The 15,335-nt window shown below is 39.8% G+C and overlaps 1 protein-coding gene across 1 annotated transcript in view; it reads left to right on the top strand.

Moving 5' to 3' along the window:
- The window catches only part of ascc3 (activating signal cointegrator 1 complex subunit 3), a 173,800-nt gene that overhangs the window by 83,491 nt on the left and 74,974 nt on the right, over window positions 1–15,335 (top strand). Inside the window, exons 10-12 of the mRNA XM_010897185.3 lie at window positions 2,577–2,780; window positions 4,615–4,755; window positions 14,242–14,406. Of these exons, the coding sequence (XP_010895487.1) occupies window positions 2,577–2,780; window positions 4,615–4,755; window positions 14,242–14,406 (510 nt within the window). The remainder of the gene's footprint in view (window positions 1–2,576; window positions 2,781–4,614; window positions 4,756–14,241; window positions 14,407–15,335) is intronic.

The following is a 15,335-nucleotide window of genomic DNA, read 5'->3' as shown; positions in this document are numbered from 1 at the left end:
CCATGCAGCAAATATTTTTATATTGTACACCTTAACAACCACACCGTCTTTTTCCAGAGCAGCTTGTATTTCTCCTGGTTATCTGTGGGTTTTTCTTTGTATCCCAAACCATTCTTCTGGCAGTTTTTCATGAAATCTTTCCTTGGTCTCTCAAGCTTCCACTGATGTCATAGGTACTTCATAGAGTCATGGGGCACAAACGTCTTGGTAGCAGACCATGCTGATATAGCTATTCGTCTGCCTGTTCCTCTGTTCTGGATACGCTGCTTTTGTTGCTTTGAGAGAAGCATCATACCACTTTCCTAGGCATTCCAAAAAACTTAGATTGTCTGTGGTGTTTAGATGTTATATACTTGCATGTATCACATTTTAAGCCTGGTATTAAAAAAAAGAACATTGATCCAACCTAAAAAATGTGTGGTAACGATTCACTCTTGTATTTTTTCACTAAACCCAATGTAAATCAATCAGTTCGGTTAAACCTGTATTTTTGAAATTTATTAGTGTTGATTACGTAAAGTTTTATTTGCATATATATCCCCACATGCTTTTTTAAATATACAGCTCTGGAAACAATTAAGAGACCACTGCACCTTATTCTTTCCAAAAAGTTGGTAAGGAAGGTTTTGAGTGAAGAACAGAATGGTTAAAATTAAGAGACCACTGCAAATTGAAAGCTTCTGTTCCTCACTCAAAACTTTCCTTTTCAACTTTTTTGAAAAGGAAAGAAAAAGGTGCAGTGGTCTCTTAATTTTTTCCGGAGCAGTATGTGAGTGATACTCATCCATGAGTGTGTTTGTTAGTGACAGAGACATGGTTATTGTATTCAACAACTCACAAACCTGAAGCTTCCACCATGCATGTGCTAAATTAATTCACACTGTACACATAATGTTAATGCATGGAACTCACATTAAGTATGCTTTTTGGGCTTTATATTACCAGTTGGACTCCAGCTGTGTGAATAGCCAACTATTGACATTTTATCACCCACAACACACATTCAGAAAGACTCCGCATTGAATTGCTTACTGAACAAGACTAGGTAAATCCAACCACTTAAATGTTGGATTAGGTTAGGAACATAGATTATTAATGACTTTTTGTAATAAATAAAATATAATAATCCATTTTATAATAAGTAATCAGTGTGTGCATGGTGAACAGAATATATTAAAACCAACTTCTTGCAATAAAGCTTCTTGGGAAATGTTGCAAAATCCCCTTTGGGTCAACCTAAAAAACAAACATTAAATTAATTGAAATATGTGGGCTTGTACTCTCCAGACAACTTAACTTGATCCAAATAAAAAATATTTGGTTATACAACGAAAATTGATCACAGAAGCAGTTAGCTTTCTAGCTCAATTGTTTAAAAGTAAACCAGGTAAAAAAATATTCTAATTGAATTTCTCTACCGTGTCATTTAAGCGTGAAAAGGATGCCATAATCCCACCTATATGAATCAAAGTAATAGACCTCACATACCACAAAGTTAGAACGTCGTCCATTGATAAACTTGGTCACTGGACAATGTGACTGGCAGCGTTTTATTTGAATTTGAAAATCAACCCAATTGCCTGAATTCCATGGGCATTACCAGACCTGGGCTGTCCAGGCTCTTGATCCAGATTTTTTGATTGCCCACAATGTTTCGCGTGCGTTTATTTAACCCAGGCAGGTGGTATGAAATGTGTGCTCAAAGTGAGCTTCTGCTGTTTGGAAATCGAAACCTCCCAACTCCTTCAAGCAGCTTGCGCTGAGCATTTTTTGGTTGTTTTCTCCTGAAAATACTATCTTGAGGCCGTTTTTATTCGGTTTTGGGGAGAGAAACCCCTCTCTGTGAGCACACTGTAAATTGGGATAGTCAAGGCAAGTTTTGCTAGTTTTGACCTGTTATGGAGCACTACGAATCCCTCTGAAAGTTTCGGAAACATCACAATTTGGTGTTTTGTTTCCAGACAAATTGGCGGGCAGCCAATGATTTCACCTGCTTTATTTGCTAAAAGCGGCCTATAGCAAGCTAATGGAAACCCAGGGTGTTAAGTGGCTTTTTAGAACTGGTTCCCAGGTAAGGCGGTCATATTACGTCAGATGGAACTATAATTCCCATCTCTTGCTTTATGTCTGTGTCTATCACTCACACTCTGTTGCTATGGCAAAGGCAGGCAGTGTACAGGTTGACAAAATGCTTTTCCCACCATTCAGGATTTTATCTTGTACTGCTAGTCAGTCTCTCCCTTCCCAGTTAGCCACACGCTGGGCTACATCCCCTCACTGCCCAACTATTATGGAGGAGGTGTTCTGTCAATCCTTGGTGCATTTTGTAGGTGTATAATGCGTATTTGTGCCTGTGTGTGTGTCTTTGTGTGTGTGTGTGTGTGTGTGTGTATGTGTGTACATATTTAAAACCTTTCAAATGTTCTTGAACACACTGTGACTTAGTCTTTCTTGGTTTGTCAGGGACCCCCTGTTTCAGGGACCCTGTGTCATCACGCTTCCATTGTCTGTCTGCATAATGTCTGTCATAAATAACTTGTTTTAAACTTTGTCATTACCTTCCTCCTCCTCACTAGGTTGGTAGGTTGGTGTTTAAGGGCATGGAGCGCCTGAACCGGATCCAGTCCATTGTGTTTGAGACAGCCTACAACACCAATGAGAACTTGCTAATTTGTGCCCCTACCGGTGCCGGAAAGACGAACATCGCCATGCTCACTGTTCTCCATGAAATCAGACAACACCTCCATCCCGGAGGTGTCATCAAGAAGGATGAGTTTAAGGTAACTACAACATGTGAAAGCCTGTGAATGAGACATGCAAAAACACAAGGAGCACAAGTAAACTCATATATATTTGTTGTTCTAATAAAGCCTCCACCCCACGTCCTACACATACATACACACACACACACACACGCTGAATGAGTTTTCAGTCAACTTACCCGGTAAAGTAAATAAATAATAAATTAACAAATAGATCTCATTGGCCATCCAGGAATTTTAAAGGAATTTTGGACAAAAAGTATTTAATCCCCTTCTGATTTTGTAAGTTTTCCCACTGACAAAGAAATGATCAGTCTATAATTTTAATGGTAGGTTTATTTGAACAGTGTGGGACAAAATAACAACAATTATGAATTGATTTGCATTTTAATGAGTGAAATAAGTATTCGACCCCTCTGTAAAACATGACTTAGTACTTGGTGCCAAAACCCTTTTTGGCAATCACAGAGGTCAGACGTTTCTTGTAGTTGGCCACCAGGTTTGCGCACATCTCAGATATTGCAGAAGTCATTAAGGTTTCGAGGCTGACGTTTGGCAACTCAAACCTTCAGCTCCCTCCCCTGATTTTCTATGGGATTAATGTCTGGAGGCTGGCTAGGCCACTCCAGGACCTTAATGTGCTTCTTCTTGAGCCACGGCGTTGTGTGTTACCAGTTGTTGTCTTGGTGACTATGGTCCCAGCTGCCTTGAGATCATTGACAAGATCCTCCCGTGTAGTTCTGGGCTGATTCCTCCGCTCTCATGATCATTGCAACTCCACGAGGTGAGATCTTGCATGGAGCTCCAGACCGAGGGAGATTGACAGTTCTTTTGTGTTTCTTCCATTTGCGAATAATTTCAACTGTTGTCAACTTCACACCAAGCTGCTTGGCGATGGTCTTGTAGCCCATTCCAGCCTTGTGTAGGTCTACAATCTTGTCCCTGACATCCTTGGACAGCTCTTTGGTCTTGGCCATGGTGGAATCTGATTGATTGATTGCTTCTGTGGACAGGTATCTTTTATAGAGGTAACAAGCTGAGATTAGGAGCACTCCCTTTAAGAGTGTGCTCCGAATCTCAGCTCATTACCTGTATAGAAGACACCTGGGAGTCACAAATCTTTCTGATTGAGAGGGGATCAAATACAAATTTCACTCATTAAAATGCAAATCAATTTATAAAAATTTTGACATTTGTTTTTCTGGATTATTTTGTTGTTGTTCTGTCTTTCACTGTTCAAATCAACCTACCATAAACATTTTCTTTGTCATTTCTCTGTCAGTGGGCAAACATACAAAGTCAGCAGGGGATCCATTTTTTTTCCCCCTCACTGTATGGTTTTCTTTGTTCTCTCAGGTTCCCTTTATTTCATAATGGGTTTTAAAGTAACATCTTACAATTAGAGAAAAAAGTGTCCTACAAATATTTCGCTGCTCTATATGTGGTAGTTAGACTATTAAAAGGCAAGAGAGTAATGCATATAGTAGTTAATCTTAGATGATAATGAGCCTTTCACACTGTCTGGCTTGTTATTTTAATATCAATATTTCTCTTTTTTTTCTTGTTGTTTAAATGTACGTTATTTTACGAGGTACAGTAAGGCCTACATATTTGTCTTATTCATATTTCTCCATGAATTGGAAGTTGTGCTGGTTGCCAGGGAACAAATTATACTGCGCTTTTCTGTTGGTCATAACCGTGTACTTCCAATCCATCTTTTTCCTTTTTCTCTCCTTCTACCCCACCCTTCACAACAATCTCTCTGTACATATATCTCCTTTCCCTATTTCTTGCTGAACTCTTTCTCTCTCCTTCCCTTTCCCTCAATCTCTCCTTCTTTCTCACTCTATAGATAGTGTATGTAGCTCCTATGAAGGCCCTGGCTGCCGAGATGACTAATTACTTCAGTAAGCGTTTGGAGCCACTGGGCATTGCTGTCAAAGAGCTCACTGGAGACATGCAACTAACTAAAGGGGAGATCCTCCGTACACAGGTAGGATACACACACAAACCCCCACAGTACTGAGCTGGCTCAGATTTCTTTTCCATTCCAGTGACTATAGTGGATGAATGTGTGATCAAGCTAGCCCTGTTCACATTGGCTTGACTTGAAAGGTTCAGTACTTTGAAAAGAGCTTATGGCTGTAATAGTAGCATTGTCTAACTCAGCAGATCAAAGAGGGAGACAACATCAACAACCATCTGCCTGGGACAGAGATCTACAGGGCCATAACAGTGTGTTAGAGTGTCACTTATCTTAGCACTATGAGCTAACAACACACCACATCACTTCACTTTAAAGTACAATCATACAGTGTGTCCATGAATTATACACATACTTCCAACTAGATTATCTATAATGTTCCTTTCCCGACTTTGTCGGTCTCCTTTGTTAGGTTTCAGAACAAAAGTCATTGACACATGCATCTGCAATGCTTACAAATGTATGCTTGCAAGCACATATATGCACACATACACACACACAAACATGTTGCACACACATAGACAATTACAACCTCCAATGTTTCTTTTTCCAGCTTCAAGTAGCTGTCTTGTGCAGTTCCTTTATATATCTGAGGTTGTTGTTGTTGTTTTCTAATTTATGCTCTGATAGGACCTTTACATTGACTGTTTCTTCATTGCTACATGATTACAGATCTGAACTGATGCTGTAGAGAGGTCAGCACCACCAGTTTCTCAAACTAGATCCCAGTCATGAAGGGTTACTCACAGGTTACAGTTCAAATTGTATTTCTATGTGCGTGACATGGTTTTAGGAGAGTGGTGCCTTCCTTTTTTCATTCTTTCTTTTCATAGATGAGTTATTTAAATGTGAAGAAATACATTCATTTTATCTTGTTTTTACAAACTCTATTATAGCTATAATATCTATTATAGTGTGGCTGCTGATTCAGCACTGTCAGATAAAGCCATATTGATCTATAACATTGTCTATAACAGGTTAATACAGTGATAATATTTATTTATTTATGATTATAATTTATTTATAATGACGGGCAGTTATGAAAAAACATTTCCGAAGCGCTCTGACTTGTAAGCTTATTTTCCTGCATTCTAGAGCAATAAGTGTTAAATGCCTTTTAACAATGCAGACGTTAAGAAAGCTAATGCGACCCCCAACTATAACCCCCTCTCCATCCTTCTCCTTCTCACTTAATGTTAGGTTGCTGGTTCCTTGTTCTCCGAAGCACTTTCTCTGCTCTTAGTTGTAGTTGCCATGGTGACTGCCATCAGTTGTACCTTGAAATGCCAAATCCACAGAACACACTGCCAGACAAATTTCCTGTTTATTGTTCACTGTATTTGTGCCGAGGGACGGAGGTGTGAGGGTAGGAGTTAAAAAGAAATATATAATTTTTATTATAATTTTCAGTGCACTGGGTAAAGCATTCCAAATTTTGCAGCAATACTTCAGCCAATTATTTTTTAAATAAATGTGGAAAGTATTCAGACCCCTTCGCTTGTTCCAGATTCCCTATTCTAAAGCACATTACTCATCAATCTACACACACTACCCCATAATGACCAAGCAACAACAGGTTTGTAGGAATCCCTTTACTCAGTACTTTGTCGAAGCGTCTTCGTCAGCAATTCCAGACGTGAGTCTTCTTGGGTATGATGCTACAAGCTTGGCACACCTGTATTTGGGGAGTTTCTCCCATTTTTCTCTGGAGATATTCTTGCCGGTTGGATGAGGAACATCGTTGCCAACCATTTTCAGATCTCTCCAGAGAAGTTTGATCGGGTTCATGTGTGGAATTGAGAGCATTGAGCTCAATCTTGAGACCAGAAAATCTTGTTTCTCATGGTCTATGAGTGATTCTGCCTTTTGGCAAACACCATGCAGACTGTCATGTGCCTGAGGAGTGGCTTCCATCTGGTCACTCTACCATAAAGGCCTGATTGGCGGAGTACTGACGAAATGGTTGTCCTTCTGGAAGGTTCTACCATCTCCATGCAGGAACTCTGAAGCTCTGTCAGAGTGATCAACGAGTTCTGGCTCACTCACCTGACACAGTCCCTTCTCCCTGAATTGCTCAGTTTTGCCAGACGGACAGTTCTAGGTGGCGTTTTGGGAGTTCCAGGCTTCTTAAGAATGTGGGAGGCCACAATGTTGTTGTGGTCCTTCTATGCTGCAGAAGTGTTTTGGTACCCTTCCTCAGATCTGCGCCTCAACACAGTCCTGTCTTTGAGCTGTACACCAAATTCCTTCAAACCCCATGGCTTGGTTTTCTCTGGCATTTATTGTGGGACCTTATATAGGCAAGTGTGTGCCTTTCCACGTCATGTCCAATCAATTAAATGTACCACAAGTGGACTCAAATAAAGTAGCAGAAACATCTCAAGGGGGATCAGTGGGAACAGGCTGCATCCAAGCTCAATTGTGTCATAGCACAGGGTTTAAGTATTTAACAGTGTGGTATTTCAGTTGTTTGTTTTTGGTATAAATTTGCTAAAATGTCTAAAACACTTTTTGGGAGATTGTTTCTTTGCATTTGTTACATATTTGTTTTCCTTAGCCTATTTGAATGAAAGTGTGAGAAACAAAAATGTGTGCAATGTGTGTAACAAAAAGGAAGATTGTGTAGGATATAGGTTTAACTCCTTGACCTCACTGATGGAGAGAACAGGGCGGAGAGAGGGTGACAGAGAGAGGGAAGGGACAGGGAGGAAACAGGGCCAGAGAGGGGCAGCTGGGTGTTAGGGTAGAGAAGGGGGGTATGAGAGAGCCAGAGAAAGGTGGGGCCAGGGAGAGTGAGTGGAGGGGGGGGGGGGCAGCAGCGAGAGAGAGGGGTTGCTGGAGTGGGGGAGGGCAGTGAGAGTGGGTTGAAGCAGGTGTTTGTGTCTTTCTGTCTGTGTTTGTGCGAGTGGGCGGACACAGTCTTCCCATTGAATTTCATTAAATGAACCTCTGTTTCTCTAAGTACAGCATAGTAACTAAAATAACACATCCAATAAATGTTGCAATGTTCTTTAAAGTTTGCTCTTATAAACTATTAGCAGAATACATTTCCTTGCTAAATATGTTTCGTGTTGAGGTATGTGGCTTGTGTTAGGCAGCAGCTGGTTAAATGCCAGACCAAGGAGAACATGGTGTTTTAAATGGACACTTTGTTTAAATGGACATCAAGTAAAGTACTATAGATGTTTTATTGAACCTTGTAAATTCAGTTATTCAAGCAATTTAAGATAAAGTACTTTGTCTACTCATCCAGCTGTCTTTTTCTCTCTCTTACTAACACCCTTTATTGAAAATATTAAGTTGATGTGCACACACTCCAAAAACAATTCTCCCTAACTTAACTTTCATTACTGTTTTAACATGGAGAAACCACTTGGTCTTTTACGTTTTTTAAGCCAGTGAAACAACTGTACCTTTATGCCTAACTATCCACTCTCCCACACACACACTCTCGCACACATGCTCGGTCTTTGGTACAGATAGTTACCATGGTAACAGCAGACAGGGAGAGGCTGATGGCTGCCAGACATGCCAGTATGCAGGTGGGTGAGCGCTTAGCGGGCGCACTAGCACTCCAGAGGAACAAAAATGTACCTAATGATAGTGGTTCCCTCGCAGTCTGCTTAACAGACGCAGACCACCACAGTCTGCCAGAGACTGAAACCCATCTAGGCAGACAGACCAGTTTTAATTAGGCCTAGTAGATAACTGGTGCTGTGGGAAGACCTTGTTGTGGCCTCGGGTTCCACACGGATGCACACATCACTTTTACCATGCTTAGTAGAGCACCATTCATTATCAAATGAATTTAATAAAGCCCTTTAGCAGTTTTGACAAAGTGCTTATACACATACAGTCTAAAACCCAAATGAGAAAGCAACAACTAAAAACTGAAGCACAATGTGTACGAAAAACCACTTAGTATGGTTGGAACCTAGGAATAAACCAAGAGAGGAGCCGGTCTCTTTTCTAGGTGTGCTGTGTGGAGATTGTAGAGTATTTTAAAGCCAAATTGTTTGTCAATATACCAACAGGTAAATACAGGTAGAAACAGGTGGGCTGTGGCCAGTATTTTTAGGCAGAATCCAGATCTATAGCACAACCATGTAGACTTGGGATAGGGACAGTTAGGAGCCGTCTGGCAGAAATTGGATCTGCTATGCAACCCGGTGGATATGGATAACTAGGAGTCATCAGAACAGGTAGTCCAAGGCATGGTCCAATTGATAATATACATTTCTGCAAATGTATTAAAATTTTAACATGTACATGAGTATTTAGACCTTTTTTCAATAATTTGAAGATGCACCTTTAGCAGCTTCAAGTCTTGGCCAGTTTCTGTCATTACTGCCATCTTGTAGATCATCTGAAGTTTTGTCAATATTGGATGAGGAGTGATGGCGAACTGCAATCGTCCGGTCTGCCTATAGATGTTCAACCGGGTTCAATTCCCTGCGTTGGCTGGGCCACTCAAGGGCCAGCCGAAAGACATTCACAGACGTGAAATCCTGAAGCCAATTTTGTGTTGTTTTGGCTTTGTGCTTCATGATGCTGATGTGCTGAAAGAAGAATCTTTACCCCAGTCTGAAGTTCTGTGCTCTCTAGTTTAGGTTTTCTTCAAGGACCTCTCTGTATTTTGATCTTTTCATCCACGAAGCAGCCCACCAGTCCTGGGAACTTTCATTGCTTTAGCAATTGTTTTTACAGCCTTATCCGGATAATTGCCTCTTGGAGCTCTATAGACAGTTCCTTGAAGTGCATGGCTTGGTTTTTGCACTGACATATATTTTGTGGACCTTAAGTAGACAGGTGTGTACCTGTCTAAATCTCAAGGATCTTTAAAGGACAAAGGATTTCAATAACATTGATTTGAGGAAACTAAAACGTTTCAGCGTGATAGTTGTTGTCCTAAGGAAAATGGAGCTCTACTTTTATCCAATATTGACTCTTTGCTGAATACCATTCAATGATGGTACACTGATATCTCAGCTCATACAAATAAATGCAAGGTATCAATTTTATTCCACATATGTTTTTCCACAACCATTCTCGAGGCATAGATTCCAAAAGATTCTGTCTATGTTAACAATTAATATTATTGCACTAGTTATACAATCTATCTGAAATTATACATAGAAGTAATATTGCATGTGTAAAGGCTACGTTCTGATCCTGTTTTTCAAAACTTGCCATTTTGAAAGTTACACCCTCCTCCTTCCAAGACTTTTCCTAAATAGGCGTATATTACGTTGTTCCGTTGTCAGAATTCTAAAATCACAAACGTAAAACTATTTAGATACTATTTCCCTGTTGTCGTTTTTATAGCCCATTTTCCAACGTAATCTGCCAAAAGCACATGCCACAAAAGCTGCCGCTAATGGTCACTACTGAATTCATTTTGTCAATGGGTGAATGCACGATACTCCCAGATAAATCAGAGCCTTGGTTAAATTTGAATGAATTTACAAATGAAATACAAGATTTCCATGACCATTCAACAACTTAATTAGGCTTTTATTGAAACTTAATACAAGCGATAAAGGCTACTCGACAATTCAACATATGTATCACACGTTACTGTTTTTCAGTTTAGATTCAGCTTCTTGTATACGCTAAATCATGAAATTGAAATAAAAAATGTGTACAAAATTTTTGGTGTTTCAAAATTTTTCATGAAACACCAACAAAATTCAAAGAACTACTTTATAGACATACCGAATACACATCATGATACATACCAGAATACACATCATGATAATGTAAGCCCATTGGCTAATTACTGTCGAGCTTTAAATGAACGTAACTTCCTGTGTACTGATAAATGGATGTTCTGTTGTAATCTAAACACACTTCAGAAGGCAGAAGTTTAATGTTTGAGCGAGATGCATAAATGCATGGGTTTTCGTAGCCCACATCGTCCAAAAATGACTTTTTTCTATATTTTATCAAATAGCGATTTATGTTATTGCCGGACCGCGTAAGCGGAGCCGGCCTAGAAGTGTGAATGTCTCTTACTGACTGACTGACTGACTGACTGAGTACCCCTTGTTAAATAGCGTTGTGGTTAGAGAAGTGGACTTGTGAACTACAGCTCCCGAGTTTGTATCTCCTTGCATGTGAAGCAAAGTACGCATTATGAATAATTCCGTATAGACGAAAACTTCGCTGGCTAAAACCGGCCATATCTACACTATAGTTAGCCTGAAATAAAACAGTTTACGGTTATATTGAGACTGTTTCTGGCATGGAACATTTCATCTTCAGTCTCGCTAGGAAGTGCTCAATTCTTATGATTAATCCTAAGAAGTTAGAAGATACTAGTAAGCCTTTTACTGTCTAATAAGCTTTTAAAACGGCAAGTGGCAAAAGCCATACAGTTCATAGACGCTATGGTGGAGGTAAACTTAATAAGAAACGTTAGTCATTTTAACACGATCCTCAATGGAGTCTAGCGACTGCTGAAACGTGTAATGCCGTGGCTCAGTAGTTAAAGACAGTGCCTCATGTGGAAGACCTAAGTTTGAATCTATTGAGCGCAACAACATTTATTAATTATTTCTGGTAGATTCCACGATTCTCTCGTCTTTTCACTTGATGAAAAGTCATAGTCACCTTTATTGATAGTTAATGTATAAATGTCATTCACGAATGAAAGAACAAAGTATTTTGTTTTGCCATGAAATGGAATAGCTTTGGCAGAATCGCTAGCAATTGCTCAATTCTTATGACTATTCCAGTAAGTTAGTAGATACCGGTAAAGCTAATTACTGGCTAATACGCTGTTAAAACGGCCAGTGGCTGAAGAGGATTTGTTCAGAATAGACACACAAGGCTATACTGACACCCAGCAAATGTAGAGCTCTGTGATGTCGTGGTTAATGACACAGCCTTTCACATGGGCGACCCGGGTTCGAATCTTGAGAGGGCAGTACTTTTTATTGCGGGCCGGCTGAACTAGGCTTGCATGGTTTCTTGTTCATGTAGGCTACTCTAAGTCATCCTTTGATCGTCCTTTTACTCTGCTAATCAAATTTTACAAATACAATTAATTGAATAATACACTAATGTTTTCACTTGAAGAGAAGGATGAACGGTGAAACAAGGGTTTACTGAGCTGAAAAGCGCAATGTGTAATACAAACAGTGAAGGCCACTGAAGGCTGAAACAGCTAGAACCGTTACAAAGGAACAAGCACACTAGACACTAGGAAAATCAATGAACACACACGGACAACTAGCAGACAATACTCCCCAAAGACACCACAATACAAGGGCGGTTATAGACTGTAGTAGTGATGATCCGGTGTGTTTAATGTTGGGAAGTCCGGGGTGATAAGATGAGGTGTACAGGTGTGCATAATAGTGGAGAGTCTTTCTGTAATTAATCTAGAGTATATGAAGGTGTTACTTTTTCATTTGAATTACGGGAAAAAAGTAACTTTTCTACAATATTTTATTTTTTGAGATAAACCGCACTTGCCCGGAGAATTGACCTTTCACGAAACCCCTTCCCCAAAAACGGTCCTTGTCCAATCCTCCCTTTGCAAACGGTCACTACTTGAAGAAGGTCCGTCAAGCTTTCGTTGTTAAGGCTCAAAATGGTTAAACGGTATGCCTTCGCTACGACACCTGCTGCAAATCCGACATCAAGTCCCTGAAAAGTTGAGAGTGGGGAGTCATTTAGAGTAACTTCTCTTGGGTTGTGAAATGCTTAAGTCAACGTTTATACATACTTATTCATTAGACAATGTAATCTAAAGCTGGCGTTATTGTTATTTGTGCTAACATGACCATTAATATGACTTGTTACCTCTATGTTAGCTACAGTTTGGTCCAGAAATATTTTGACACTGGCATAATTTTCATGATTTTGGCTATGTACGTCACCACAATGGAGTTGAAATGAAACAACCGAGATGCAGACTATTGAAGTGCAGACTATCAGCTTTAATTCAACAGGTTAAACAAAAATATCGTATGAAACTTTTTGGAATTGCAACCATCTTCATACACTGTCCCCTTAATTCAGGGTCTCAAATTAACACAATAATAAATAAAATGTTCATTTTTAATACTTCGTCGAGAAGGCTTGAAATCTGGAATGCATGGACATCACCCAAATGCTGGGTTTCTTCCTTTGTGATGCTTTGCCATTCCTTCACTGCAGCTGTCTTCAGTTGTTGTTTTTGGGTCTTTCTGACTTATGTTTTGTCTTCAGCCAGTGAAATACATGCTTGATCTGGTTGAGATCAGGGTATTTTCTGCTATTACAGAATATTCCACTTCTTTGCCTTAAAAATCTTGAGTTGCTTTCGCAGTATGTTTTGGCTCATTGTCCATCTGTAAGCTCTTTTGCGTGAACTAACAAAGCAATGACACACAGCTGGCCAAGAAAAAATGTAGCATACAATTGTCGATTTCCTTTGGTCTTCGAAAATGCTGCGACTTTGTATAAAAAGGGCTGTAATTCCTACAATTTGTTCACTATTCATGGATAGAAATTATAGCTGAAAGTCTGTACTTTAACCTTTTTTGCTTTTCATGTAATTTCCTGTGTGCTGGAGTATAGAGCCTTGTGTTACTGTCCAAAATACTTAAAAACTGCTCTGTAAATGTATACAGGTCTTCGTTCACTCAATAGTTTTTTTCAAGATTCTGTTTCATCGATGCTGCATATTCACAAATATTCTATTTCATTCTATGGGAGTTTTTTTCATAAAGGAAACCGAACAGTGTGAGTCCCCCCAACCATGAGTTTAATATACTCAGCAGCCAGTCATAGAAATAACAAGATCAATATCACCGTTATTAAGAACAATACAAGGAAATCGATGGGTGTTTCCTGTTAAGTCAAATGGTGTCTTTCCAGATCTTTTGTTGTGTAATTAAAGAAAGCACTTTAGCCTGCTAGCCATTGGTTTGAAAGCTAGAGCTTTCATTTAGATTAACCAGCAGCCTAATTAAGACAGCGGCTTCTTTTCTCTCTGCTAGCTCCGCTCCAGTCTCTAATGGCTCGCCAGATTGATTTAAATGCAAAGTAGAGAGTATTTAATGAACTGCTTATACAAAAAGTGTTTAATAGGAATTTCCACACTCCCAAACAAGACACATAGGCACACACATAAACAGACAGGTTGCAAACCATTTTCACACCAATTCTTCTTTTTTTCTTTCGCCTAATTGCGTTAGAATGATGGCGCAGAGCGGCCCTTAAAGGAATAAAAGGGTCCAGGTTTTAAATGAGAACAGGTGAGATGGTGATTAGGAAATGTGAGGGATGGATGTTTGGAGGATAGAATGATGAACAGATTACACTGTGAATGGGTAAAGTGCTCTGTTTGCAAATATACTGCTAGGGCCCAAGTCGAGGTGTTCAGTGACCTGTCCAGGTATTTCATGACCTTGGAGTGTATGGGGGTGAGAAGCTACTTTGATACACTTAAAAGTCTGCCTTTCAGTCACTAACCTCATTGATTGTGCCCATGCTGTGTTCCAGATGCTGGTTACCACTCCTGAGAAGTGGGACGTGGTAACCAGGAAGAGTGTTGGGGATGTGGCACTGTCCCAAATCGTAAAGCTCCTCATCTTGGACGAGGTGCACCTGCTGCATGAGGACAGAGGACCTGTCCTGGAGAGCCTGGTAGCCAGGACACTCAGACAGGTTGGTACCCATTCTCTCCTCATTACCCTGCTAATTAAGACACTCTAAGAAAGGTCGGTAATCTCAATAATATTGAATGAGTATTAATGTCCTTGACCATACTTGACCATAGGAGTGAGACTGGGGTGCGGGACACAAGGAGAGGTATTCCAATTCTCTCATATCCATTGTACTAATGGATGTGTAGCCACGTTTTTAGGCTGTTGTTGTTGTTCAACTTGTGTCCAATGAGGTATACAACGATCAGCCATAGCATTGGACAGAATGTCAAAGATTTCAGTTAGTTTTTTCCAATTGAATTGTTCACGTTATAGGTCACATTAAAGGTGGAAAAAGTTCTGACATGATTTATCTTGTCTCATTCTTTTACATCTCAAGAACCTGGCATTTTAACAGGGGTGTGTAGACTTTTTATATCCACTGTGTGTGTGTGTATACATATATACAGAGAACAAGTATTTGATACACTGCCGATTTTACAGGTTTTCCTACTTACAAAGCATGTAGAGGTCTGTCATTTTATCATAGGTACACTTCAACTGTGAGAGATGGAATCTAAAACAAAAATCCAGAAAATCACGTTGTATGATTTTTAAGTAATTAATTTGCATTTTATTGCATGACATAATTATTTGATACATCAGAAAAGCAGAACTTAATATTTGGTACAGAATCTTTTGTTTGCAATTATAGAGATCATACGTTTCCTGTAGTTCTTGACCAGGATTGCCCACACTGCTGCAGGGATTTTGGCCCACTCCTCCATACAGACCATCTCCAGATCCTTCAGGTTTCGGGGCTGTCACTGGGCAATACAGACTTTCAGCTCCCTCTAAATATTTTCCTTTGGGTTCAGGTCTAGAGACTGGCTAAGCCACTCCAGGACCTTGAGATGCTGCTTACAGAGCCACTCCCTGGCTGTGTGTTCC

The sequence above is a fragment of the Esox lucius genome, chromosome 20 (assembly GCF_011004845.1).
Source record: "Esox lucius isolate fEsoLuc1 chromosome 20, fEsoLuc1.pri, whole genome shotgun sequence".
Taxonomy (NCBI): domain Eukaryota; kingdom Metazoa; phylum Chordata; class Actinopteri; order Esociformes; family Esocidae; genus Esox; species Esox lucius.
The sequence above is the reverse complement of the archived record's forward strand: the minus strand, read 5'-3'. Positions and strand labels throughout refer to the sequence as shown.